This window comes from Rattus norvegicus, chromosome 8 (genome assembly GCF_036323735.1).
Source record: "Rattus norvegicus strain BN/NHsdMcwi chromosome 8, GRCr8, whole genome shotgun sequence".
Classification (NCBI taxonomy): domain Eukaryota; kingdom Metazoa; phylum Chordata; class Mammalia; order Rodentia; family Muridae; genus Rattus; species Rattus norvegicus.
This window is the reverse complement of record NC_086026.1, coordinates 84,479,954-84,507,848: the sequence shown is the minus strand read 5'-3', so window position 1 is coordinate 84,507,848 and position 27,895 is coordinate 84,479,954. Positions and strand designations below refer to the sequence as shown.

The 27,895-nt window shown below is 46.8% G+C and overlaps 1 protein-coding gene across 2 annotated transcripts; it reads right to left on the bottom strand.

Moving 5' to 3' along the window:
- Nucleotides 1-27,783, bottom strand: Onecut1 (one cut homeobox 1). Of its 2 annotated transcripts, XM_006243404.5 has the most exons (3): nt 26,203-27,783; nt 11,110-11,187; nt 92-1,018 (listed from the first exon to the last, which is right to left on the bottom strand). In XM_006243404.5, exons 1-3 carry the CDS (start codon nt 27,305-27,307, stop codon nt 726-728), a joined length of 1,476 nt encoding a protein of 491 aa, XP_006243466.1. In that variant the 5' UTR covers nt 27,308-27,783; the 3' UTR covers nt 92-725. The 2 variants fall into 2 exon arrangements, with proteins under 2 accessions (NP_073162.2, XP_006243466.1); NM_022671.3 differs by lacking the exon at nt 11,110-11,187 and having other exon boundaries at nt 1-1,018; nt 26,203-27,544.
- Nucleotides 27,784-27,895: the final 112 nt, after the last annotated feature.

The window sequence follows — 27,895 nt, the reverse complement described above, 5'->3', positions numbered from 1 at the left end:
TTTTTTTTTTTTAATGGATGGACTCTTGTTTCATTTTTTTTTTAAAAATATCTGAACATTTCTTAACAAACAAAGAGAGCGTACTGGTTTAGGTGCCATTCAAATTTTCTTTGCTGGGTTTGAATCTGCATTTAGGTTGTGGGCCTGGCAGGTTCAAACGCTAGGCTTAGATGAGAAAACTCACATCTCAGATCCAATGAACTTAGAAATCCCACACCAGCTTGGTCATGTCATATGGTGCAACCCTTCCTGAAGACCAGCCGTGCCTGAGTCCCTAAACACTGGTGTTGCTGTGTGTTTACGTGTGCACGCATGCACACACATACTCACACGTGATATTGAGACACTACACACCTTTGCAGTGTGGTGGAACAGATAAGAACGTCTGATCTTAAAAGATGTCCACTCGATGGCTCAAACATTACTGTGCTTAGAGCCACTGAGCAGCCGAGCACAGTGAGGTGCAGGGGTTGAAGGCGCGAGATCCGACGTTTTCTCCATCATCTTTCTTGCCGAGTCTTGCCCCGCTGAAGTATGTGTCTCTGAACAAAGTCAGAATGCAGGTGAGCTTTTTAGTCTTTGGTTTCTTTGGACTATAAATACCACTTGTTTTCCTTCAAATATTTCTAAGTATAAACCTGCTATCTTGAGGTCCTGGTCTTTAAAAACTTTTTTTTATTTAATTTAAAGCTTTTCCACCGAGGTTCTAGTCCGTGGTTCTTCCTTCATGCTTTGGTACAAGTGCTTGATGAAGACGAAGAGTTGCCTGAATTGGAGCTGCCCTCGTCCTGCCATTTGTCCAGACTCCTCCTTCTCGCATTCATGAAGAAGTTGCTGACAGTGCTCAGCTCCAACCCCAGCTGCTGGGAAATGGTGATTTGTAATTCTTTGGACGGACGCTTATTTTCCTTGAATATTGCATGTAGAGTCCGACGTTGGACGTCTGTGAAGACCAGCCTGGGCTTTTTGGGGGTGTTGCCTCTGTCCTTCCCGTGTTCTTGCTCTTTCCTTTTGCAGGCTGCAAAGAGATATGGAAGATGTTTAGAAAAATTCCCTGCCGGGGATTGGTCAGTCATTCCTCACAGCCTTCTTCCTGTCTGCTGACCCCTGACTTAAAGCACCGAGAATGGCTGGGAGGAAAACTTTTCAGCACAGAGGGCTGAAATACAGGTGGCACTTTGTGCACTGTGGGTGGGTCCTGGCTTTGACCAGTTTCTGCAGTCTGTCAGGTAGCTCCACCAAGCCTCCAGCTAAATGAGTTGTTTGTGTTTCTCTTCTAGAAGGACATTTAATTCTCTCTCTCCCTCTCTCTCTCTCTCTCTCTCCCTCTCTCTCTTTCCCTCCCTCCCTCTCTCTCTCTCTCTCTATATATATATATATATATATATATATATATGTGTGTGTGTGTGTGTGTGTGTGTGTGTGTGTGTGGTGTGCACATGAATGCAGGTGTCAATGGAGGTAAGGAGAGGTTATTAGATCTTTTGGATCTGTAGTTACAGACATTTGTGAACCACTTGAGTTGGTTCTAGGACCCAAACTTGGGTGCTCTGGAAGACCAGCAAGTGCTCTCAACCACTAAGCCATTTTTCTAGTTCCTAATTTGAACTTTAGGGTTTTTTTTAACTTTTAAAATTATATTTCTTTATTCGTGTGTGTCTGTGGTCTATGTGTATAACTCCATCATATTCTAACCTTACACTTCCCCCACAGAAGGTGTTTTCTAAAGCACCACCATCTTCTCCCAGCATGCACATCTCTGTCTCCCAGAAACCATGAGTAAAGACAGAAGCCAGTTGGCAGTGGGGAAGACCCAGAGTTCGACAGAGGCAACCGAGGAGTGGGATATGCTTCTCAGGAGGTGGAATCCAGAGAGCCTGATAACCTGGCTTAGGGGCCCGGGTGGAAAGAGTTCAGAATACTTTTAGGTTTCTTGTTAGATGATGGCACATGGAAAAAATAAATTTTTATGAGGGTGTAATTACTTGTATATAGGACAAAGTGCATTGGAAGTGCTGGGTTGGCATTCTGTTAAAGATCTCCGATAGGTAGTTGTCCAGAAGACAGCAGGATGTATGGAGCCTGGAGCTCAGGGGACAGGTCTGAGCTAGAAATACAGCCTTGGAAGTCATTAGGGCTCTGGATGATAAATTATACAACGCATACTTATAGAGAAGTAAATAACAGTATTGGGCGAAGCCTCAACTTATCTATCATTCAAAAGGCAGAGCTAGGGGAAATCTCTGCAGAGACGTCCATTTCCCAGCTAACCAGGGAGCACATTTGAAGGGCTTGAAGCAGGTCCTGGGTACTTGGCAGGATTCCGTGGACTGAAGCCACCCATAGCCATCAGTCTCCACCTGGCATCAGAGCAGAGAGACTCTCTCTTCCACAGGGGTCTTTGAAGGGAGGATTTACAGGCCAATGGCACCTGGAGAAACCTTACCAGACAGCCTCTTCTTCAAGATTCATATATCACACCTGTTTCTCAAATCCACTCAACCCCAAGTCCTTTGTGGTAGGGTGTGCATAGTCATAAATCATACAATACTCATATCGGGGAAATGTAGGTCACTATATTTTTCTGGTCAAGGTCTCAAGTGCTGTAGATACTGCAGGGTCAGAAAGCTGGGAGGTGAAACTCTATTGGAACAAGGACTTGGCTAGCCTCCTCCTCCAGACTCCCAGTTAGGGTGTCCTGAACAATGCAGGCTGGAAGGGGAGTGCAGACCCTATGGGGCTATTGGAGATGGTATTTCCATGCTACATTTGGAGAGAAACCTGAGTTGCCAAATACGAAGGCTGTGGTGTCAATAGAAGAGAGAACAGACAAGCTCATTTAGGCCATGAGGTGACCAGAGGAGAAGAGGAATAGCATGCAAAAACAAAGCCATACTTCTGGAAGCGTCCATAAGGTATAACTGTTAGAGTTCCTAAGAGACCAGACAAATGAGAGAAATGCTTTGGGATGTCTATGGGATACATTACCAGATAGAGGTGACCCACACCAAGATAGAAAAGCTCAAGCTAGAGGTCTGAGTCTCCACACATGTATGTGCGAGCTTGGGGATGCATGCACAAGGAATGGGGACCAGAGGCACTGCAGTGCAGGGAAGTGCTCACAGACAAAGGCACACACAAGATATACATAGGAGTGGGTCCATAGGAGGGAGGCAGAACTGGATTTGGGGATACTGCAGACACATGAAGCCCCAATGAGTCCCCTCCAGGAAGGAGGCAAGTCAACGTGCTTTCAGGATCCTGTGGCGAATTGTGAGAGATGCCTCAGCCAGATGAGTAGCTTCAATCTGCAAGGTGTGGGCATTCATAGTCCCATGCAGGAGGCAGAAGGATTGTGCACATCAGGAAGGAGGGAAGGAGAGAAAAGAGCCAGGTGCAGGTGGCAAGCATCTGTAATTACAGCAGGTAGGGGAATGGAGGCAGAAGGATGGTGAGCTCACAGTAGGGAAAGGGCAGAAGTATAATGTCTGGGAACTGGCTTTGCCTATAATATGCAAAGCAGAGCCAAATGTGCTTTGGAAACTGAGTCTTCAGGGTGTTAAAAGATTAACATGGGTTGGGGCTTTAGCTCAGTGGTAGAGCGCTTGCCTAGCATGCGCAAGGCCCTGAGTTCGGTCCCCAGCTCTGGAAAGAAAAAAAAAAAAAAGATACTCCGTGAACAGAGTTTTGAGGTCAAGTCAGTTTGGAAATGCTAATTGATGAAGCCTAGCTATTTAATTCAGATACCCCCTCCCCTCCCCGACCTTCGTACACAACTCATCCTGGAATGTGGGAATGTGCCCCAGCTCATGCTATCAGAGACTTTTAGGGTTTGCTTCCATTGGAGGAGTGTTTCTTAATGTGTGGTTGGCTGGCCTCAGGCTTGCCTTGTGAGCTGTCACTGACCTACAACAGGATCACTGTAGGAAACTAAGAGTGAGTAGGGAGAACTGTCAGAGATGCTGACATCGCTGGAATACCCATGCACGAGTATAGTCCTATCAGGACATTTTCCCCACATTACAGGACTACATGTCCAAGACACATGTAGATTAAAAATACACCAATAAACAAGCAGTGCTCAACTACCTAGATTTTAAGAAGCTTTGGCACTGGAACACACTTTAAAAGTGTGGTGCATAGTGATACCCTAGAACCGACTCTGAGCCAAGGATCTGAACATCACCTTGTCAAATTTCCTTCCACAATGACTCAAAGATCTTTCCAGCACTGAAAAGTGTTGACTGATGGGGCCGGAGAGATGGCTCAGCAATTAATGGCTCTTGCTGCTCTCCAAGGGGCTGGGAGTTTGGCTCCTAGCACTCACATCAGGTAGCTCATGGATGCCTCTAACTCTGGCTCCAGGTGATCTGACACCCTTTTTTGGCCCCTTTAGGCACTGTACTTGAGTGTACATACCTACATAAGACACACATGCATACACATAAATTAAGAATAAAATAAGTCCAAGTGTTGACTGAGAAGTGCCAGGAATCTGTCTGGGAAAGTGTGGGCATGGATATCATGGTCTGGGGGGAACATTTACAAGGATGAATAAGGATACAGATACAGACCATAGTCTGTAAAGAGAATTCTGTGCAAGTTCCTCGCTATTTTTGAGCTTGATGTCTTCAGTTACAGTGTGCTTCTTGTTTCCCAGGTTGGTAATAAATTGTAAGCAAGATTACATTCCTAGATGTGATTAAAACCATAAGTTCCTAAGAAGTATCGCAGAAGTTTGCAAATTAGAGGCTGGAGGTGAAACTTAGTGGCAAGCACAAAGCCCCGAGTTCAATTCCCATCACTGTACATTTTTTTTGCATATAAATTTACCAAGCTTCCCTTCCTTCTTAAGTCAGTATGCAAGTCAGACACTGGGTTCAAGTCTTTGCTGACTCTAACTTGTGTTCTGAGGTTGTCAGATCCTGGAGACCTCTTTAACTGAGCAAATATCAGCGGAAGGCCTCTGAGGACTCTGAAACCACCATTCAGGGCTGAAGCACCTCTTCTGGTTTCCAAAGTCTACTATGACCTTAATCAAATAGTATTTGAAGCAAACCTCCGTCTCTCTGTCTCAGTGTGTAGCTGCTGCACTGACTTCCATTGTACCACCTCTGATCTTTATGGGTTTTTATTTCTATTCTTATTGTTTGTTTGGGACAGTATTTGATTTCTCAAGCCAACTTGGACCGTGATGTGTAACAGAATGAGGGTCTGAGGACCCCTCAAGAATGGGGTTGTAGGCAAAAGTGCCATCACATCTCATTTAGACTGAACCAAGCTTCATGCAAGCTACCCCATCCCTCTACGTATTCTACATCCCCAGACTCCTTCACTGCTTTAGAAAAAGAGCAAATAAGACACGAGTTGTGTGATAGACTCCTGTAATCTATCCCAGGCCATAAGGATACAAAGGGAGATCCTGTCTCCCTCCAAGGGACAGATGACAAGAACAACAACAAAATGAAGGAGCGGTGGCTCTGTAATCAGCAAGTCCAGACTCAATCTCATTTAGATGGAGGCGGAAAAACAAATCCATGCCCCTCACAATTGCTCAAATCATCGATATAAGAGCTCAAAGCCATGACAAGCACCACAGACTCCACAAACGGTTTAATGCTGTAACTTCCGAGACCCCTGAATCACTAGAAAGAAATAGAGGCTAGAGAAATAGCTCAGCAGCTAAGGGCACATACTGCAGTGTAGAGGACTTGGGTTTGAGTCCCAGAGCCCAAGTCAGGTGGCTCGCACTATGTATAGCTTTAGGGCATCTGTCAAAATCCTTCCTGCCTCTGCAGGCAATTACACTCATATACACACGGGCATACACATAAACTTAATTAAAAATCATAAAGATACACCTTAAAATATGTGCATGCGCACATGTGTAACAGGAATATGTGTGTGCATGCTTTTGAAGCTGAGTTTCTAGTCTTCCATTACAGGTGTAGGAACAGTTGTTTGAATGCACTTGCTTGTGTTTCAAGTGTCTGTCTTAGGGCTGGCTGTTTCACACAGGTGGAATTGTGGCTGGAGAGAAGGTCTTTCTCAGTGTGTAAGTGCTGTGTGCTCAAAGGGGCCTAAGAGATCATGCCATGGGAAAAGCACTCATTCTGTCACAAGCTTGGTTTCTGCTGTGGAGCTAATCAAATCCTTATGCCAACCTGGGCCAGGTTCCTCAAGAAGTAAAAAGAAAAACAACTTCATGGCTTGACAATGCCAGCAACCACCATGATCTCTGAACAGACCTTAGCCTGTTAGCCTCTGTGGAAGTTATGGACAGCGTAAGCCAGGCCTGGAATTCCAGCACAGCACGTGGGAGGCTGGGGGATGGGGATGGTTGGGGGAGGCAAACCTGGGCTACATTACAAGATCCTGTCTCAACCCACTCCCCAACCCAAAAATGAAATGGACTCCTCAGAAAGCCTGGGTTGAACTGTATGATGGTCTCTTGGTTCAGCTGGGCAGACACTCCGTTCCACATCCGTTTGTCTCACTATGCTCGTAAGTCAATGTCAGTCCTTGGTCTTGTAAGCAGGGATGAGCATGAGGTGGGGGCAGACTAGGATGAGGCCCTTTTAGCCTCCATGTGGAAGAGGAGAGACGGGGAGCTGAGGGCATCATGTACACATACCCAAACACATTCACATAATCAAAAAATATTTTAGAAGCCCTTCGATCATTTGGAGCCCAGTAACTGGTATGGTTCTTGCAGTGATGATGTGTGTTCCACAAGCCAGTCGAGATATATAGCTGACTTGATGAACTACATGCTTAGTTTGCATTTTAACTCATGTATGCCTATTGTGAATTATAAAATTTATTGATCTGATTTATAATTAGCATCTATACATTTTATAGAATTCATAACAACTAAAAGTTATTAAAAACAAAACCAAAAACAAAACCAGAACTATAAAAACCAGTTTCCAGGGACAGGAGATGATGACTCAGCAGGTAAGATCTCTTGCTCTTGGGTACCTGAGTTTGGGTCCCCAGCACTCACATCGAAAGATGGGCGGGGCTGCATGGGCCTGTTACTCCAGTGCCTGTGTCTGGAGAATTGCTGGGGCTTACTGGTTGCCAGTCTAGCTCCAGGTCCAGTGAGAGACTATCTCAAGGGAATAAAGAGTGACAGAGAGGGATACTTGTGCACAGTCAAATTAAACTAATTTCCTATAGTTGATTTCAAATGAGTGAAGCATCTGCCTCGTTTGGATTTCTGGAAAGATTCTGTATAACCATACTATAAATTTCCATAATATGCCAATAATATACCCTGAAAAATGAACTTTACAGGGGTCTCCTGAAGCCCAAGAAGAAAGCTCTGCTCTACCTCAGTACTCAAGGATCTTGATACTATGACCTCCGCCACCCTGCATTCTCCTGACTGCCCACGCCCTGCCTGTCACTCGTACCACACTGCTCAGTTGTACCCAAACGCACCAACCACGTTCATGCTTCTACAGCTTCACCTAAGCTATTCCCTCCACTCAGAATGCCATGTCTTCCTTCTTTCCATACAAAGGATTCCTTACAGAGTAAGGCCAGGTTCCAGAGTTTCCTTTTCTCTATGCTTCCTCTGTCCCAGGGAAAAATTGTTGGTTCCCATGACAACAGAACAGCCCTGCCCCCATCACTCCACCCCCCATCCCACTCCCTATCCCCACCCCCAATTTAGTTCATTCCTCATCAATCTCTCCCAGTGGAGTGGAGACAATCTTCTTACATGGTTAACAAAAAGGCTAGACCACAGATCCTCCCTTACGCTCCCCCCAGCAAACTAGCATTCTTGTTATATAAATAGACTAAATGTGGGCCTGTAGAAATTAGAGATAATAAAGACTAAAATTTAATATCGAATTTCAAAAATACTGTTCCTGAATGGCTACTCTTGAAACAGGGCAACTCTATTGAGTAGATTATTTCTAAAGTGACATTAGAAATCAGCGGCGGCTGGAGAATTAGCCCAGTGGTTAAGAACACTTGTTGCTTTTTGCGGAGGACCTGAGTTTGAATTCCAGCACCCTCTCGATGACTTACAACTGTCTGTAACTCCAGTGTCCGTGAATTTGACACTCTCTCCTGGCCTCTGCAGGCACCAAGCACACATGTGGTGCATATACACGCATGCAGATAAAACATTCACACACATAAAGTAATAAAATAAAATCTAAAAAGGAATAAAGGAGAAAGACAGTCAGCTGAGTCCTTGGTGAAGGAAGCTGTGATTCCCTGAATCAGAAGGTGGTTCAAGGTCAGGCAGGGAACAGGTTGGAAAGATGGAGATGGAGAAGCAGAAGGTGCAGGGGAATTAAGTTTGTCTGAGACCCTGAAATGAGTAGAGTGACTGACCATGCCTCTCACAAGCAATTGGTGGGCAAGTGCAGGCTCTGTGCTCCAGAAGGTCAAGGTACACTGTGATCTTCCTTGCTAAATCTGGAGTATATCAATATATCCCTAGTTCAGGGTACAGGAGAAAATAATTGGAATTTTTTTCCTCCTAAGACAGGGTCTTGCGTAGGTCAGCCTGACCTCAATCTTGCTATGTATCTGAGAATGACTCTGAACTTCTGATCTTTCCGCCTCTGCCTCCCAAGTGCTAGAATCGCCATGCCTGGTTTATGCATGCTGGGGAGAAAGCTAGCACTCTTGTGTCTGAGTCATATCTTTAGTCCAAGAGTTGGATGTAAGGGTGTGAACAGCACAGATCTACCTCCCTTGTAGTGGGAAATCATAACAATAAATTCATGAAATGGCCCATAGAAAGGAGTCTTGGGAAAACCCAGTCTCTGGGGCTGAAGCACCCACATGGATAATGTGTTGGAAACACACAAAGATGTCATTTTGCTTCTTTTCTGGAGACTGCATGTTTCTGAACATCTTGCCATTTGGATCCCTCTGGCTACTGGTTCCCCACCTCCATAGGTGATGGCATCATGCTTTTCTCCTGGGCTCCAGGGCTAGCCTACACTCTGCAGTGCAAAAGGCTAGAAGAGCCTTTGGGAGTTCTTAGTGGTGCGTAGACACTGGAACCAACTGGGAAGCATTAGAAGCTGGTACCTGGGACCCAGATCTAGATGTGCAGTGTGCACAGCAGCCCCAGGTGATTCAGTCACATAGCTAGAGCTGAGGTATTGTGGGTCAGTATTCCTTAGACTTGCGCCATGTGAAGATTCTGCCTGAGCCGAATAAGGGGAACTGAGATTATAAATGCCACCCTGAATCAGGCGCTTCTGATGAGAGTGGACGTTAGGCTGCTCAGATCCATGGCGTTTGGTGCTGGGAATCGAACACAAGGTTTACCATGCTGACGACATTCTGTACCCCTGACCAACAGTGCGGCCCCTGGCTGTAAGGGTTTTGAGCACTAACTAATGGAGCCCCTCTCATTTTGCAAAGCACCTAATGAGGAGAGTTCAGGGAGACTGGAAAGCAGCTTGTTGGGTGGGTACACATTTCAGGACCAGAGGGAGGAAGAGAAGTTTTTGGTGTGCCCATCACTTAACAGATGAACAGGACAAACCTATGGTACAATGGTGAGCGGAGTCTCAGAGTTTAGTGTATGTTACAAACACTTTGGAGCTTGTTAAGATATGACTGATGAGCGTCTGTCTCAGCGCTTCTGATCCAGCGGGGTTTCTGAGAAGCTCCCGAGTGATTCGGGGACATGTATTTGAAGGAAGAGCTGGGAGTTATCCCTATCGAAAATTGGTTGAGCAGGTTTGTTTCCAGACATGCTACAGGACTAGCAAGTGTGTGTGTGTGTGTGTGTGTGTGTGTGTGTGTGTGTGTCTGTCTGTCTGTCTGTCTGTCTGTCTGTATATATGTCTGGGTCTCTGTGTATATCTCTCTGTATGTGTCGTCTGTCTGTGTCTCTGTGTTTTTATGTCTGTGTGCGTATCTCTGTGTATTTGTCTGTCTGTGCCTCTGTGTGTATATATGTCTGTGTGTGTATCTATGTGTGTCTGTGTGTATGTCTCTCTCTGCTCTGTGTGTATGTGTCTTTCTGTGTGTATTTGTGTGTGTGTGTGAAAGACAGAGGAGGAAGAGAGACAGGATGATAATTGATTATTGAATGTCAGGTTTCTGACTGTAGACTGAAGAAGGATATACAAATAGGGCATAAGGAAAGGCAAAAAAAAATCCATAGGATCATTTAACAATTGTGTGGGTGCAGGAATTGACACGCACACGCACACACACACACACACACACACACACACACACACACACAAAATGGCCCAAAGGGTAAAGGAGCTTGTCATCAAGCCTGAAAATATAGTTTCATCTTCAGGACCCACATGATAGAAGGAGAGAACTGATTACTGTAACTTTTCCTGACACCTACACATGCTGTATCACGTATGGATTCATATATATATATATATATATATGTATATGACTATAGACATGCCCACTAATATAAATGCAATATGAATATAAATACTAAGCATGTATAAATGTGTTTATTGTTTATGTTTATCTCTGTGTAAATATATGTATATAGTTCCCAGCTTTATCTGAGAGAATGGAGAAACAAAGCCATGCTAACAGTGCATACACAGATAGTACCCAGCTCTTCTTTGTCTCTAATGCCTTCCTTATCCACCAGGATAAGCCATGGCTCATCAAGGAAGGGGTAAACCCAAGGCTTAGGGCAGGGAGGGTACCAAACAAACTTGGAATATCACTGTATGGTGAAAAGTTTAAAAAATAGTAATACCATGTCACAGGACATAAGAGGGGCTCCCATTAGCCAAGTATGAGAAAACTTGAGCACCAAGATATTTAAAAGCAAGCAATATTTTGCAAATTGTTGATAAAAAAAAGGAATTGTGTGAGTTCACACCAATAGTAAATGGGAGAGAGAGAGAGAGAGAGAGAGAGAGAGAGAGAGAGAGAGAGAGCGCTGAGAACTGCCTGTCTGGCGTGCACAGTGCTGAGGGTGGAGTCAGAGCAGGCAAAGATAAACAGGTGCTAAATAGGGACTTTTGAGGAGAAGTAGAACATTTCCACTGCCTTTTAGTTGCAAGGAAGGGAGGAAATGCCCAGAGATTATACAGTGTAGAAATTAGACAACACTTTGGTTAAACAAAACTCACTCACCAGGTAAGGGAGGAACAGACAGTTGGGGGCCTCCAGATGTGATCCTCAGAGAAGGCACACTGCCACCCATGGCGCTTTCTGGGTAAGAGAGCAGAAGCTCAATGGAAACACGAGGAAACAACAGAAGCACACACAGGAGAACGAGCGCATTCTACAGGGGCTGGAAATAAAGAACACTTGACTGGAGTTCAATTTCTGGGACCCCCCACAGTGGGGGAGAGATTGAACTTCTGCATATAGTTCTCTGGCCTCCATATAGGTGCCCTGGCATGCTGGCACACACACACAAACACACATGCACGCACCCATAGACACATGCACACACGCCTTCAAACAAACGAATGAATAGACATAAAAAACAAATACAAATTTTAAAGAGAATAGCATTTTCTTCAAACATACCAGCTCTGTAAAAGAGAAAGGGTGGAAGAGGACTATTGCACTTAAAATTCGGAAGCACAATCGAGACAGAATTCTGGGTGGGAGAACCTTGCTCTAAGGATACCACTGAGTCACCTGGCAATGCTGAACAAGAAAATATCCCTGTGCTTAGGAAGACACTCAAGTATTTTGAGGTGAGGGGTGGGCCGCAGTGAGTGTACATGGCTTCAAAGAAAATAAACTCCCATGCGAAGAGAACAAACATAAAGCAAGTAAGTAAAACACTAGCCCTGGCCAGTGCTCACAGCAGAGGGAGTTCCCGATGGCCTTTGCCCTATTGATCCCTGAAGATTTTCATAATTTTAAATGAGTTCCAAATGAAAATGTAAACAGCTTTCTGCACTTCTGAATGGTATTTAACAACATGGAGGCATGTTTGATTGAACATGCTCTATCAACCTAATTGTGTAATAGAATAAAAACTTACAGTATAGCTTATACATGCACTTTAAATTTTATTGCATTATTTATTTATTTGTGTGTATGTGTGTGCCTATGTGTGTAAGTGTGTGTATGCATGTATGTGCATGTGTATATGTGTGCATGTGTATGTGCATGTATGTATGTGTGTATGCGTGTATGTGCATGTGTGTTTGCATGTGTGTGTGTGTGTGTGTGTGTGTGTGTGTGTGTGTGCAGATGGGGGCCAGAGGACAACTTGGGGAATTGATTTTCTGTGCCCACCACGAGGGTCCAGGAGGTTGAACTCAGGTCACCAGGCTCATGGCAAATATCTCACGTATATACGTGCCATTCAAAAGCTAGAAGGAAAGATTATGGGGTCCAGAGGTCAGGGGGGACTGGAGCAAAGCAGTATCTTCTGGACACGACAGGACCTCTGCACTTGTGAGTTCATGACCACTATGGTTACCAAGGGGGGCCTGCACAAGATCAACAAATGAGAATTCCAGTATGAGGTGGGAGAGGTTCCTAGGCCTCCACACTTAGCTGAGGAACTACTAATTGTTGATGGCTTCTGGGGGAGGGAGGGTTAGTTTTCTTTAAATATGGGGTCCTTCATTGGTTCAGTATGTTCCAGTGGATGGTTTCACACCCATGAGTGTGTGTGTGTGTGTGTGTGTGTGTGTGTGTATCTGTGTAAAATTTTAATCCCACAATTTATGCAACATAAACTGGACTTAGTGGGTTGATTTTTTTTTTTTTTTAAATAGAGGCCTCGTAGTCGGGAGAGCAGGAAGGTGGAGAGAATCTGGGAGGAGTTACAGGGAAGTGTGTGTGGGGTGGTTATGAGAAAAATACTGTTCATGAAACTCTCAAAGAATTAACAATATTATAGGGTCTTTTTTTCAAGCAAGTAGGAAATAAACCAATATTTAGAAAGGTGTCATCTCTTGGTCATAGAGTAATGAGCAATTTTGTTGTTTCCTTGCTATAACCTCATATTTTCAAAAGTCTCCATATAGGCATATAATACCATCTTTGAAAGAGGAAGCCAAATCTTTATTAAAATTCCAGCATTTATTAAACGCTGCAGGCGGCCAGGTCATTTAACGATAGCAAAATCAAGCAAAATCCCTGAATATGGTAAAATATTCAAGGATAGGGATGGTTGTCAGAGAGGACATGTGAATTATGATACTTCTAAAATATAAAACCATAAAACTTTATTTCCCTGAGTAGTTTATAGACCAATGTAAGTGTCTAAAAATAGGAGATTGATTAAATAAATTATAGCACAACTATAAAATAGGAGATTCATAAATGTTTTCTGGCATTAAGTGCTCTGAGAGCAAAGGCAGTGTGCGTGCTTCATTTGCTGTACTGCAGATTGTGACCATCCTGTCTCCACATAGATTTGGAATGAATGAATGAGTGAATGAATGCTACTCATAGTTTGGGCAGGAGGAATGATGGATCACTATGGCCTCTGCTATTTTTATGTGTTTTCAAATATTCCACTATGAATGTAATAACACAAAACATTTTTATTCAAAATTTTTATTTTTAATCATGTATCTTTTTACGTACCTGTGTGTGTGTGTGTGTGTGTGTGTGTGTGTGTGTGCATGTGGATGTGGATGCAGTGCCCATATAGGCCAGAAGAGGGCATTAGAGTCCCTGCAGCAGAGCTTCAGGTGACTGTGAGTCAGCTGGCATCAGTGCTGAAAGTTCAATCCCTCTGCAGGAGCAGTAGGGTCTTACCCTGTGAGCCATCTCGCCAGCCCCCGAGATACTTTTCAAACATGAACCACATTGAAGTTGGGACCACTTTCCGCCTCCCTAGAACATGGCCACCCTGTACTGATTCTCTACTCTGTCACTCAGCCCGCCACAATGGCACACTGCCGAATGTGGAAATAAGCATTTCTAGAGCAGCAACTGTTGGCCAAAAAATTAAAGCAAGAAGCACTCTCCATTTCCCCTAGGAAGCATTCTCCATTTTCCCTAGGAATTTTCAGTTTGGGAAATGAAAAGGCCTTTCTTTATTTACAACCTGGACCATCCACCCTACACACACACACACACACACACACACACACACACACACACACACACACACGTTTACATGCTTTTAAAGCCATAGGTTATCTTTGGAGAGTACAGAAGAATCGGGCCTTTCCCCAAGCTTCAGCCCCACCCCCTCAATCCCTATACAGATAACCAACCCTTTTGTGCGTGAATTTCCTTCCAACCTATTCCTGATGGAATGGTAATATTGAACAATATTGAATATTGAATATTGTATTGTTAAATTTAGTATAGAGTACTTGAAAACACATGAAAGTATCTTGACAAACTTAGTAACAGGAGAATGGTTTGGGAAGAGAACTTTGTGTGCCTACTGATCGCTTAACTTTTTAAAAATTATGCTCATACGACACATATTAAAAATAAATATTTATTAATTGGAAATGACTCTTCTTTCAGTTTGGGGGCTCATGGGACCACCACTTAAATAACTAGTGTGCTGGGTAGTTTTGTGAACTAGACACAAACTAGGACCATCTAGGAAAAAGAGTATCAGTTGGGAAAATTTCTCCACTAGATAAGCCTGTAGAAAGTTCTCTTGATTAACAATTGATGTGGGAGGGCCCAGACCATTGTGAGCGCCCACAGCCGGGTGATCCTGGGCTCTGTAAGGAAGTAGGCTAAGGAATCTGTAAGCAATTAGCAGCACATGTCCATGGTCTATTTCTGTTTCTGCCTCTGGTTCCTCCCTTTGATCTTTCATGATGGACTATAAGCCATTTTCTCCCCGAAGGTTTTTTGTTTGTTTGTTTGTGTCTTTGTTTTTTAATATAATCTGGGCTGGCCTGGAACTCACAGAGGTCCGACTGCCTCTGCCGCAAGGGTGCTGGGATTAAAGGCTTGTGCCATCCTGCCTGGTTTCCAAGTTGGTTTTGGTCAGTGTTTTATCATAGCAATCGAAAGCAAACTAAGACAACTAGATTAAAGAAAAGCAGGATTCTCTTTCTGATAAAACGACATGTGTTTCTAGAGTGCTGTTCCCACCACCACAGGCTGACCCATGACTCAACCAAGATGAGCTAACACTTGTCTGCTATGCACAGGCCCTGCGCTTAGTCTCCTCTCTCAGAATCATTGCAGACAGATTGGAGCCCTGTGCTTGGGGTTACTTTTGTTCCTCTAACACCAGGGATGGGTGTGTTCGACCCCTTACATTGGTTCTTTACGGGGTCTGGTGGCTCAAGGTATACCCAAGTGTTCAACTTCCCAAGACAGGGTCACAGCCTTTAGTCCCCACGCCCCCTCCCAGGATGCCTGCTTCATTTTATTTTTAAAGTAGCTTTTACGCCCCCCTGGTTTGCAGACCAACTCTCTGAGCTGCTACACAACTGTTCATCTGCTCCCCACCATCCCGGCATGCTTTCAAAAGCACGAATCTGGTCATTTCATTTCACAATTGGCCACAACTGCCTTTAGCCCCTGCTGCCAGAGGCCCTTTAGCCTGTACAGACACACGAGGTCTCTGCCAGTACTTTTAAGGTTCCTCTTTTGTGTCTGTGTACTTAGCCCAGCAGCCTGGTGCATGAGGGTCTCCAGCCGGTCAGTGTTTGTACGAATGAAGGAATAGGGCCATGCTGAAGGATTGGCTAAAGTCTTTCTCAGAACGTACAGATATAGAAACCTCCTGGGGAACCCTGTGAAAATACAGATTTAGATGCAGGAGGTCAGGGCTGAACCCAGGTTCCCAGTTGCTGCCGATGCTGCTGGCCTTTGAGCCTCACTCCGAGAAGAAAGGGTGCACTGAATCCTGATAGCTTTCAAGTTGGAAGGATGTGCATTCAGAAGTAGCTATTCCTACAGGAACCTTGAAATCTTAAGTGAACTTCAGAATGGAAAGGAATGCAAAGAAGTTACAGAGTTTATATACATACCCTGTGCACACTGAGCAATGCAAGGGACTATTCCAGAAATAAGAGAGAAGTAAATAAAATCCATTTGCTATTAAACTCCCAGTACCACCGACTTTTCCTTATTCTCTTGCTTCAGCCCTGGACTGCAGGGGTTACAGGTGTGCAGCACTGTAGTGAGCTGCATCTGGGGATCTCTCTCAACACATATCCTCTCCACCCCTCTCCACCAATCTGATTTTCTCCCCCAGAGGAACGTGGAGTGCATGGGGCTTTGCTCTCCATCACTAAAATCGAGCCTGGTGGATGCTTCTGTTGCTAAGCTGGGGAAGGAGAGGAGCCACCAGCTTTATAATAGTTCAGATCCAAGAAGTCTGCAGAGAACAAAAGATATGGGCAGCTCGTGCCTGTAGTCCTAGCGCTGGGGAGGTGAAGGAGATCAGAGGTTTAAGGCTAGCTTTGGTTACAAAGTGAGTCAGAGACAAAAAGATTTAGCTCTGTAGACCAGGCTGGCCTCAAACTCAGAGATCTGCCTACCTCTGCCTCCCAATTTGTGAAAAAGGAGTTTATATCATGTTCCATATATCTCTAAACACAGTTGTTTAGTCTTGCTTACTTTTGAGTTTTGCCTTATATAAGAGCATTCTGCTTCATAAAGTGCACTTACATTTGGGCCCTCAAGTTCTTTCACTTTTTGAATTAAAGGTTCCAGGGTCAGTCTTTTCATATATCCAAGAATGCTGTGGGTTTAGAGTTATACAAAATAATGGAGTTCCTAGTCACGTGTGGGCTCACAGCTCTATGACGATGGCAAATTTGTCATAGCAAAGATGTTAATTTACATTCCCTCAGTAGTATGTAAGTAATGTATATGTGTCCATGACAACCCACGCTATCCCCGTTAGCTTGTGTTATCGGAACACAGGCAATCAAATATTACACTATAGTACTTCTGTGCCAGGAGGCAATGTTCCTGGCGGCATGGACTGTTGCCTCCTGATCATCTGACTGGAGAGCAAGCCTGAGACATTGCCATCCAGACTGAGCCCCGCACCCCACACCTTGTCTAATCTTAATATAGGTGGACAGTATACTGAATGGAGATAGGAGATGAAGGTGCCCACGGGGCTTTGCCACAGTTACACAGTCATGATAGGAGGCAGTCAATAACAGAATGAGACCCGGAAGGGACTCAAAGGCCAAATCCTTCATTTACGTTTAAGGAGATAGAGGCTCAGAAAGGTTAACTTACTTGACAAGATCTAAGAACTAATTACTGCATGAACCTTTCTCGAGGGCACTTGATTCTTAATCCAGAGTTGCCCACTCCTAGTAATTTAGGACAGCATGATGTCATGTATGAATTTATCAAAGAATTAATACAAATGTTACATTAAAAAGACAGCATGACATGATTCATAATTACCTTAAATATTCAAATAATCTATTTATTTCTAAAGGTAATTGTTTAACTTAATTGACTGACGAATTTGATCATGTCCACTTCTTTGCTTATGGTGTGCACAGCAATAATATCCAGTGGGATGAACAGGAGGCAGAGACAACCTCAACTGTGGTTTCAATATGCACACTTATCTATACTAAAAGACATGGATCTCGTTAGGAAAATAACCCCCAATTATCTCATTGGTGAGTCTTATTATTGAACCACCTCCCTGGGAAATGTGAGGCATCTCCTTAAAAAGCTTGTGTGTGTGTGTGTGTGTGTGTGTGTGTGTGTGTGTGTGTGTAAAGCAAACTTTAAATCCATTTGACTCTCCTTTATGAACACTCCCAGTTAAGCCACCCTAAGGGGCTGGAGACTGTGAGACCGTGAGACTGTGAACAGCATCAGTGAACTTCTTTATAATGCAAAGACTACTTTACATTGGAATGCAGAAAACTAATTTGTAACAGATACTTAGTGCAGAAGACTCTGACCCACTCACTACAGGGAAAGGAAACTGGGGAAGGGACTACTTAGTGACAGTCCTTGTGGGAAGTGGCTCCCACAGCTTACAGGGGGAAATGCTGGTTTAGGTTGACCTTAGGAATTCTCTGCTACTGCTCGCCTGCTTGGCTGCCTTGTTATCTCTACTCTGAGGAGTGATTCTTTATTTTAAAATATTTCTCAGCACTGGAACTGGAACTGAGGTGGTTGTGTACTTGCCTCAAATGCTTGAATGCTCTGGATTTTATCTCCAGCGCTACAGGGTGGCAACCCCAGAACTCAGGAGGTGGAGGCAGGAGGATTAGAAGTTCAAGGTCACCCTTTGTTACAGAGTGACTTCAAGACCAGCCTGGAATGCATAAGACCCCGTGGGTTTTTGTTTGTTTGTTTGTTTGTTTGTTTGTTTGTTTTTGTAATGTTTACACTTGGTTTGATAATAAAAGCCTTCTGTGTGTCACCCCTCTTCAATCTGAGGATAAAGCTTACCGGGTTTTTATTACCTTGGGGTGAGGGCTTGGAGGCTTGAACACCTAGTGACTTTGCCCAAGAATGCTGACTGTACTGTACTGAGTTACTTCTTGTTCAAGTTTTCCTCCTGGCAGTCATTTTAATCAGCACTTCTCCTATTTAATGAGCTTGTAGTGCCATTACATAATCGCCCAGCTCACCAGATTAATGATGAAAAGAGGAACTGATTTTTCCAGCTGCATCATTTGAAGTAAACGTTAACTTTCTTTCTGAGTCCTTCCTCTAACAGCATTAGCGTGACAAATATGTCTTTCTCTAGCATAAGTAATTAGAATTTAATCACTTTAACTGCATCTTAATTACCCCAAATGAATTGAAAGGACATTTAATAGCAAAGATTAAATTGCCTTAATGAACGATTTTTGTGACTCCATCAATATTGGAATCACGGTAGCAGCTCCGGACCCACTCGTCGAGGCGCCTGCGGTAAGGGCCACTGCCACTAGGTGGCGTGCTTCGCACGCTCGTATATTTAACACCCCTCCCTCCAATTCTTCTGTTTAAGAAGGCAAGAGGAAAAGGAAATGAAAAGCACATAGTTTGCTGTGTTCTTCTGACAAACTGTCTTTGGGGCCATGAAATCATCATCAGATGTTAAAAGAAAGTAATGACTTCAGAAACTGTCCCTTCTTTTTACCTCATGACGTATGCGAAGGAAGAGGGGTGGCAGGCACTTGGGTATGTGACAGAAATCAAGTTGCTCTCGAACAATCACCAACATACAAGCAGAGCTTTTTGTCAATTCTCATTCTCTCTCTCTCTCTCTCTCTCTCTCTCTCTCTCTCTCTCTCTCTCTCTCTCGTGTGTGTGTGTGTGTGTGTGTGTGTGTGTGCGTGCAGTCTTAAATTTGAAGTAACAAACAAGTTTTGGAAGAACAGAGCCAAAGGCATATGAGAACATCAGCCTTGGAAGCACGGGTGGCCTTGGGCCTTTGGGCCTTCCTCCAGGCATGGGTGGGTCCCAGAGGGCCAGGCTTACCCGCAGAGCATATCTAATGAGATGGGCCTTGCCTATCGATAATTGTTTAAGTGAAAACGTGGGTAGAGAGACATGGGCTTCACATCTGTTACCACTCTGGCTGCTTCTTCTTCGGAGGGGATCAATTAAAAGAAATCTCCCTTGTACATCTGAGAAGAAAGAATTGTTTCAAGAGCTTTCCTTGAGAGCCTCGGAGAAAATATTTACTCTATCATGTCAAGGGCTTTTATGATGCACAGACCTTGCTGGATGGATGCTTAAGAGAATGAAGCTCACATTCTGGGTGTATAGATTGTGACCTGAAACTGGCGACAGAAGTTATTGGTGGAGGCTATGTCTGGCTAGAGCCTTTAACTTGGGGAAACTGAGTCCAGAGCACCAGTAAATTCCAGTGGAGTGACCAGAGATAAATTATTTAACCCACTACAGAAAGCATCAGACAAAGTCAAAGTAACTACTACACACCATATAGATTCCCAGACCTCCACGTTCATTAAGATCACCTGGGAGCCTGGGTCGCACCCCATTTGATTAAATCAAAATATCTGGGGTTGCAGCCAGACATTAGCTGTTTAGGTCTTTAAGCGATTTCCATGTGTAGTACGACTTATGAGCCATTGGATAGACAGGGAGAATTAAATGGGAGCGTCCACCACAGCATGGAATAAAGACAATGTAAGCAAACGACTTAAATTCTCCTCTTATTCATCCATATGGCAAGCCTGACAAATTGTCCTCTAGGGTTGGGCTCTGCTCTGCTGTTGTCATATTAAATCAGCACATTAAAAGGACAGAAAATGTTTTAGAAGCTGTTTGTTCCATTGTAACATCTTTGGGAAGAAAGGTCTGTAGATAACAGAACAGTGAGACCCTGATAAATAATTGTTTATTTGTATCAAATAGTCAGAGTGTCACCCTGTCATCTGTCACCTCGGGAAGAAAGTAAGCTTTATCAGAGTGAATATGCTTGTTTTTTTTTTAAATAAAAGCCTGTAAAATGGGTGGTATATGAATGTATGATTGTATACCAAACTCATCTACATTAGAAGTAAGATGTTCCTTCTTATCAGACTGTGAGGCTGCGTTTTCCATGTAGGAATAACGTGGCTCTCTTCTAAGGGTGCACACTCGTCCTGTTCAAATGTCCACACACAGAGAATGATTGGCGATGCATATGGGCTGATGCATATATACTTTTGTATATATTAGAAACGGATGCTATAGCAAGCACAGCTTCATGAGATCCTCTTTCTGTAGCTTCCTCACATTGGGGGCCATTCCATTTTATCAAACTGTGGAAATCTTAGTATTTAAGTGGGCTCTGAAATGAAGCTGGTGATTTCACTTTCCAGCCACTGGGGTTGAGTTACAAAAATGAACGTGTGGCTAAATACTCCAGTGTATGCAGTTTACTGAGAACACTGGGCATTACCGCTTCAAGGGCATGGCCGACACTAACTATGGAAGCTGAGGAGTGAGATGCCTGGGGACCTCCTTCTAAATTACCCACAGCCATTAGAGTTGAATATTTCCTTTTCTTTACAAGAAAACCAAGAATGGATTTTACCGGTATATAAGAACTGTTGTTTGAGAGAACTTTGGGGACCAGCGTGTTTGATTAGCTGAATTTGCCACGGATGTGGGAGATGACGACATCAAACAGCTAGTGTAACAACCTCCTTAAAGACCTCGTAGATTAGAGATGACTATAGATTTTCCCCAGCACGGATCAAAGGGACTGAATTGAACGTTTTAGCTTAATGATCCAACTCCTGTCACACCCACCGGGACGCAAAGTCCGATTTTATATGCTGGTGTGCACGTGCCGTGCCACGTAGGAACAAACCAATCAACACCTGATCTTCGAGGACGGTTTTGATCTTTTCGACGACCCGACAGAGACAGTGTTTATTCCAGGAGGGGCCTCCGGCTCTCCTAAATTTCGGAATATTCGCTATTAGTGTTTCTTTGCTATAGCATGAGATTCTCTGGCGTCTTAGCTGCCTTTTGGGGACAGAGTACAGGATTAGGCTACGAGGCAGCGGGGCTCTGTCCAGGGTCCTGACTCTGGGCCAGGGTTCCAAGCCTGCAGGGTCTGACAGCCCTTTCACTCACCCCATGGGAGGGAAAAACAAAGGCTTCTAAGCTTAAGGCCTGAGGGGTGCCCTCTGACTCACTCAGACCAGTTTGCTGGGAAGCAAGCAAAACAAAGGAACTGTTAATCTGTGCAGACTATTTTGGTCCCAGCCTCCGAGTTCAGATCGCCAGGGTCACCTCTGCACTTATCGCCCCTTTCAGGTAAAATGTCAGCGTAACTCGTGCATGGAATTGAAATATTTACCTTTTCTAGGTAGGTTGGGATTAGGGGTTGGATAGGTTAGAATTCAGGCTGTAATTGGTAGGGAAGGAATCCCATCTCCCTCGATGGAGTTTTTCTTAGGCATCCTCTTCCTCCTCCACAGCCTCTTCCTATCAAAACACTGCTTAGAAAATTTTAGGACAAGGATGCTCTAAAAACAAAGCCTCAGCCAGCCCAACATCTATCTCCTGTTCCCTCGCTAGGCGGCCACTAGGGGTCGTGAGCAGCGTCCTCTGCTCATCCGGGAGCAAAGCCAGTTCTTCTCGCCTCTGTCTGGCTTGCACAGGCAGAAAGCTTCAAAGATAGTCACGTTATAGGTTTTGGATGGCTTCGCTGCTACGACACAGCGGTACTGTCCGTTATATCGTCTGTGTCAGTTGTAAGCAGCTGGGTCTGGAATGACCGCAGTACCCCAGCTCCTGGGCATATGGGGATAGCACTCAGAATTGGGGAAGACAGGATAGGCAGGCAGCTTCTGAACATGCCATGGGGTTTGTTTTTGGTGGGTGTTCTCTCACAGCCACCAGGTCTAAGCAGGCTTAGCTGGCTACAAAAACTACTATCGTTAATTATCACCACAGGCACACTCAAACTCCTGCACCTCCTCTCCTTATGGGTTCACCAACGAAAAATACACAAAGCCAACTATTAACCCACGGAGGGGAGAGATAGATTCTGTGAGGAAAGATGCCTTTCAGAGCCTTCTGGTGACTGTCCCAAGTCCTTTTGACTTCATATCTGGTGTGTGTGTGTGTGTGTGTGTGTGTGTGTGTGTGTGTGTTCCAACTATCCTAATTCACTCTACCATTCATCCCTGGAGGCTTTGGGACTCTCGGCTGCCTCCTGATAACGGGTTATCCCTTAGCCTCGCTGGGAGAAAGCCATTCTAGGCCTTGACCCCAGCCTCCAAGGCGGACACGGTCGGTCGCGCCCTACGGGCCCTTTGTTCAAGCTGCAGCGGGCTAGTAGCAGCTGCACCTCGGGAGAGCCACAGCTCAGGGAGCCAGGAAATCTGTGTGATGGCACCACCTTCTCCTCCCACTCTGTAACCCAGGAGCCTTTCCAGCCTTGGCATCTCTTGTGCCCAGTCCTGGCCTCTTTCTCCCTCTCCACCCAGAATTCTTCAGGAGTTGAACAAATGCTGTTCCTAAGACCCAGCCTAGCATTCCTGCCTGGCTGTCGCTGCAGGGGCAGCACGGGACACTTGAAATGTCACCGGTCGGGATAAATATTAACACAAAAGCAAATGGACGTATGCAGAGCCAGTTATCAATCAACCAGGCCACAAGGCCACTCACAGCAAACATGGCCCAGGTTGGGTTGGGCAAGACTTTCTCAGGGCCACTTCCAGGTAGGATGCCCCCCCCCATCCGCCCTCAGCTTAGATCTTCCTCTAGCACAGAGGAGTAAATACCCGACCACAAGGGGGCGAAGTCCGGGGTGCCGCAGGGCAGGCTGTCTTCCTGCAGGGCTCTGGAGGTCTCTTCACCTCCCACAGGGTCGGCTTGCTCAGCACACAGCCTTGCCTGGGCTGAGGACCCGAGCGGTCACCACCTCCTGGGTGCACAGTGCTACAGTCACATTCACTGGTGGGTGTCTCTTGCAGTCTCTTTCCTTGCTGCCAGCTACTGCCGAAGGGCCGAAGCCTTCTGGAATATTTAATTGGAGTCTAATCTCCTCCTGTCTTGATAGACGCCCACGTCAGAGGCGGGGCACCCAGCTTGGTTTCCCCACCCCACTCGGGACCAGAAACGGTGTGCGCCTGGTCACGCTGCGTTTTAATGAGCAGCAGCAAGCATTACGTTGAGGCAACATATATTGATTTTTAAAAGGTAGTTAATTTGGTGAGAATTTCCTCCAGTCTTTCACCAGCGCTTGTAATTTATACACCAGAAGGCGCCTCCCCAAACACACTGCCACGTGCAGAAAGATTTTTGACCCTCCAGAGAAGCTGCAGTGGAACTCGGAGCACAGAGAGGCAAATGGAGAACCTCTCTTCCACTAAAGAGTAAAGGATTTCAGCAGGCTCTTGTTAGGGGGTTGAGAAAAGACGCTGATTTGCTCTTTGGTGTAGCAGCCAGCAAAGCTGCAATGGCTGGTCCTGCGGAGCAGGCACTAAGTTCCTGCAGTTGCCACACCAAAGCATCAGGCGGGTCAGTCCTAAGCTCCATCACTGAGGCCTGCTAGTCAACCATTTCAAGGCTCAGAGACCGACTTCTCTTAAGAAAGAAAGAAATCAATGAGCAGGGTTGGGTTTTCTTTGGAGGCTCCAAAATAGGCTGTGACTTTTACGGGAGAACGGGATGGCTCTGAGCTTCTGGAGTTAGCATGCCCTCCTCCCCCTGCAGGCTCAGTCCCAATCCTTCTCACTCCTTTATGTTAAACAGACCAAAAAGGGAAAAAAGAAAAGAAAAAGAAAAGAAAGAGGCAGTGCTCTGCGGTGTCTCAGGACATCCTGTGTGCTCTGGTTTCATGTCCACTGCAGCCTCCCATTTTCCACACAGTCTAGGAAAGGGCCACATGCCTGGAGCCCAGAATAACAGAGCTAGCCATCTGGACGTAGGTGTGTAGATAGTAGCCCTATGATGACCTTCTCCGTCCCACGAGCACTTGCTCAGCACCCAATTCGTGCCTTTGTTGTGCAGGTTCTAGGACTTGGTCTTCATTCGCCCAAGCAGTCAACCCCCCCACCCCGCCCAAATCCCTGGCTCAGTTCTCTTATCTGGAGGCCAGTGGGCCTTGCACAGGATAGATAGATTAGGTTTCCAGTACTAGACAACCATCTTGCTACAGGACCTATCGTATCAGTGTGTCCTGCTACGATGTGAGGAGAGATGACTTCAAGAGGGTGCTGTGGATGGTTCTGAAGGTGCGGCCGAAGGGAGAGCAGCAAGGTCAGCTGCCCTCAGGGGTGATGAAGCCAACACTACAAAGAGTGCTACCTAATGGAACCTGGAGGCTAAAGGATGGCATTCAGTCAGTCTAGGTCCCCTGTCTGAACTGAGGCCACACCAGATTCCTGGGGTCACTTGAGAATTGTACAGCAAAGGACTTAGCTATGCCAGAAATTCTGGGCGGTCAGAGGCTGAGGCAGAGCGGCATCCTTGACGGAAGGCCTCTAGAGTCCAGATCCGGGGAAACGCTAGGGTAGCCTCGCAGGCTAGGATCTGAGGCTAGTTCGCACCTACCTCTCCCCAGCTTCTCATTGGCAGGCACCGGGTGGGGGGAGGGGGGCTCGGCCTCATGCTTTGATTTTAGTCTGTGAAACGGCTCAGTGCTCTCGGCTCAGAGCGGATTGACTGTCTTTCATTCTCTAGGGACGAATTAATGGAGAACGATCAGTTAATTAACAAACCCTCATTCCAGCGTTTACCTTTCTCTTCACCAAGATTCAGACCTAGGCGCAGGGCTCAGATGAGGCTGTGTGTGTGGCTTGGGCTGGGGGTTTTGGGGTGGGAGGACGTGGATACTGGAGTCAATCAAGGCGACAACCTCCGCCCAGGTCTTGTGAACAAAGTCCGCCCCTAGGCTGCCCTCTTCTCGCGTCTTCAAGGGTCGCCGGGTGTTCCTGGATCCCTGATGCAGTTCCAGCTGAGCACAGCTGTCCACTAGGTCTCTTAGCCCACACAGGAGCCGGGCCTGGTGCCTGCACTTGGCAGCTGAGACTTTCAGTGCTCAAAAAACATCATACAGCTTGCTAGGGATTTTGAACTGCGAGGCCGGCTTGCTGATTCGAAGGACATTTACACATTCCCACCCAGTAGCAGCGCAGAGACTTAGATGGGGGAAAAAATCACGACGATGAAAAAAGCTAGTTGTCAGCCTAGGCTCAACCGGGAGTTTCCTGGGGACCTGGTCACTGTCCGCCTCTGTCCCTTTCCTTTCTACAGCCCGTTATGCACTCAACGCATATATGATAACCCTTCCAAAGCAGCCCCGCCGCCGTGACACTCATCGCCTGCAGGTTTGGAATCTGTGTACACACACCCTATTGAAGTGCGGCTCCCCTTACGCACGGCGCCAATAAAACCGGCCAAGAGTGGGTCGCCGCAGCCAGCTCAGCCAAATATTGACTGGCAGCTTGAGCAGCTCCGGCCCCGCGCGCGGTATATGCCTTGAACAACGGTAGCTAGTTTCTAGGCATTCTTTGTCCCTTCCTAAACCCTCTTGTGCTCCGCTGAGAACCATATGCCCAGTGTTCCGCCAGGTTCTAAGAGTCTCTACCTGCGGCTCAAAACCTTGCAGCTCTGTCTGCGAGCAAAAATGCAACCCCGAAGTCGCGGAGGCCGCCTTGTTCGGTCTTCGAAGCCTCCCTTAGCCCAATGCGCTGAGCCCTTGGAGAAGGAGAAGGAGGAGGTTGGCTACCTGAGCTGGCTCTTCCAGGTCTAGAGACACCTCTCTTGAAGAAAGGGGAGGCGGAGCGGGACGAAGCGCGCCCAGCCTTTCTCATTCCCTCCCACCTTCGGTCCCTTATCTGGCCCACGCGCCCATCGGCTCACCTGCTAAGCGGAGCGCCGACATGCGCTGGAACTCCGGCTCCTGCAGCCACTTCCACATCCTCCGGAAAGTCTCCCGACCGGACTTGAGTTTGCTCCAGGGCTTGGGGTTTCGCAGCAGGTCCGAAAGGGTCCCCTGGGAACGGCAGAGCACCCTCTGCGCGAAGATGGCCTGTGGGATGCTGTAACGTTTGAGCTCGGTGGTGATACGCTGAGCCACCTCTTTGGTATTGATCTCTTCCATCTGCCCTGAATTACTTCCATTGCTGACCTGCGCGCCGGTCACCGAAGGGTTGGGCTCCCGGGCTGTGCCCAGGAGCTGTCCGTGGCCCTGGGCATTCAGGTGGGCATGGGGATGGTGTGGAGGAAGGCCGTTGATGGGTACCATGCCGGCCGAGGTGGGCGTGAGGTGCTGCTCCCCGTGGCGACCGAGCATGGCAGGGTGGTGGGCTTCAAAGCCATTTGGGGTGAGCATCTTGTCGGTGGGCATAGCCGCGCCGGGATGAGCATAGTGGGGAAGTCCTTGCTGGGAGTTGTGAATGCTGCCCAGACCCGAGCCAGAGAGGGGCGAGAGGCTCTGGCCCATGCCAGCCACGTCCTTGTGGTAGGGGGTATAGAGGTTATTCATGGAGGCCAGCCCGCGCTCATCCCGCATAAGTGTGAAACTACCGCTCACGTTGCCCGCCAGGCGCTGGTGGTGATGTGGGTGGTGGTGGTGATGGTGGTGGTGATGGTGGTGAGGGAACTTGTCGGACACGGTGGAGATGGGCGGCAGCGGCTGCAGAGGGGTTAAGGTGGTGTAGGTGGTGGGCATGCTCATACCTGGGGGAGTTTCACAGGCCATGGTCATGGTGGGGTGCAGGGGGCCAGCCAAGCTGTGCTCAGGGGCGCGGTGGTGGTGGTGGTAATCGCTGCCTCCGCTGCCGCCGTCCAGCAGCGACGCCATGCCCATGGAACGCGGGTGAGCGGGAGGCAGGTGGCTGCCGCGGTGCCCCACGGAGCTGCGCGCGTGAGGGCTCCCGCCCAGCAGGTCAGCAGGGGCGGGCACCGGCTCATGGCTCACCCCGTGCAGCTCGCCGATCGCCTCCATGGTCAGCTGTGCGTTCATCGTGATGCGGGTGAGCGGGCTGCAACATCGATGTGGCCGGGCAGAGGCGGCGAGGGGCGCACAGAGTCCAGTCTTCACATCGGCTGCCTGCGACTGTGGCCTTTCTTCCTCTCACTGTGGGGATCTGTGTCTTTCGCTCTCTCTGTGTGTGTCTTGCCTTCTCTCTTGCTCCTACCTTCCCCTCTGCCTTTTCTTTTCTTTTTTTTCTTTTTTAATATTAATTTCCAAAAAGGATCCGTGCTGTTGGGAGAGCGCGGTGCCCCTAGCCCGCCCAGCCCGGCCCCCACTCGCCCCTCTCTTTCTTAGAATCCTGCTGCCCCCGGCTCCCTTGACGCGGCCCGTGTGCCTGCCGCGGCTGCTGTCTGCCTGTGCCGCCCGCCAGCTCGAGCCATGGCTCGGTTACTGTTGCAGACTGTGGCTGCGATTCGGTAGCCGCTGCCGCTGCCGCTGCCCACCCTCACGCCCGCCGGGCGCAGCGCGCATGCGCGCTGCCAGGCCCCGCCCCCTCAGTCCCAGAGCTCCGTGACGTCCTAGCACAAATGAACTAAGGGGGGGTGGGGGGGCCGAGTAGAGCTTTCTCAGCGGCGC

What these genes read in the sequence shown, in the direction of transcription:
- Onecut1 (XM_006243404.5), bottom strand. Translation starts at nt 27,307, where the DNA reads ATGAACGCACAGCTGACCATGGAGGCGATCGGCGAGCTGCACGGGGTG. An exon ending in GTCGGCGCTCCGCTTAGCAG is followed by an intron (nt 11,188 to 26,202) that starts GTGAGCCGATGG and finishes TCTCTTACCCAG; the next exon opens with AAAGCGCCATGGGTGGCAGT. An exon ending in GTCTGTTCCTCCCTTACCTG is followed by an intron (nt 1,019 to 11,109) that starts GTGAGTGAGTTT and finishes ATCTCTTTGCAG; the next exon opens with CCTGCAAAAGGAAAGAGCAA.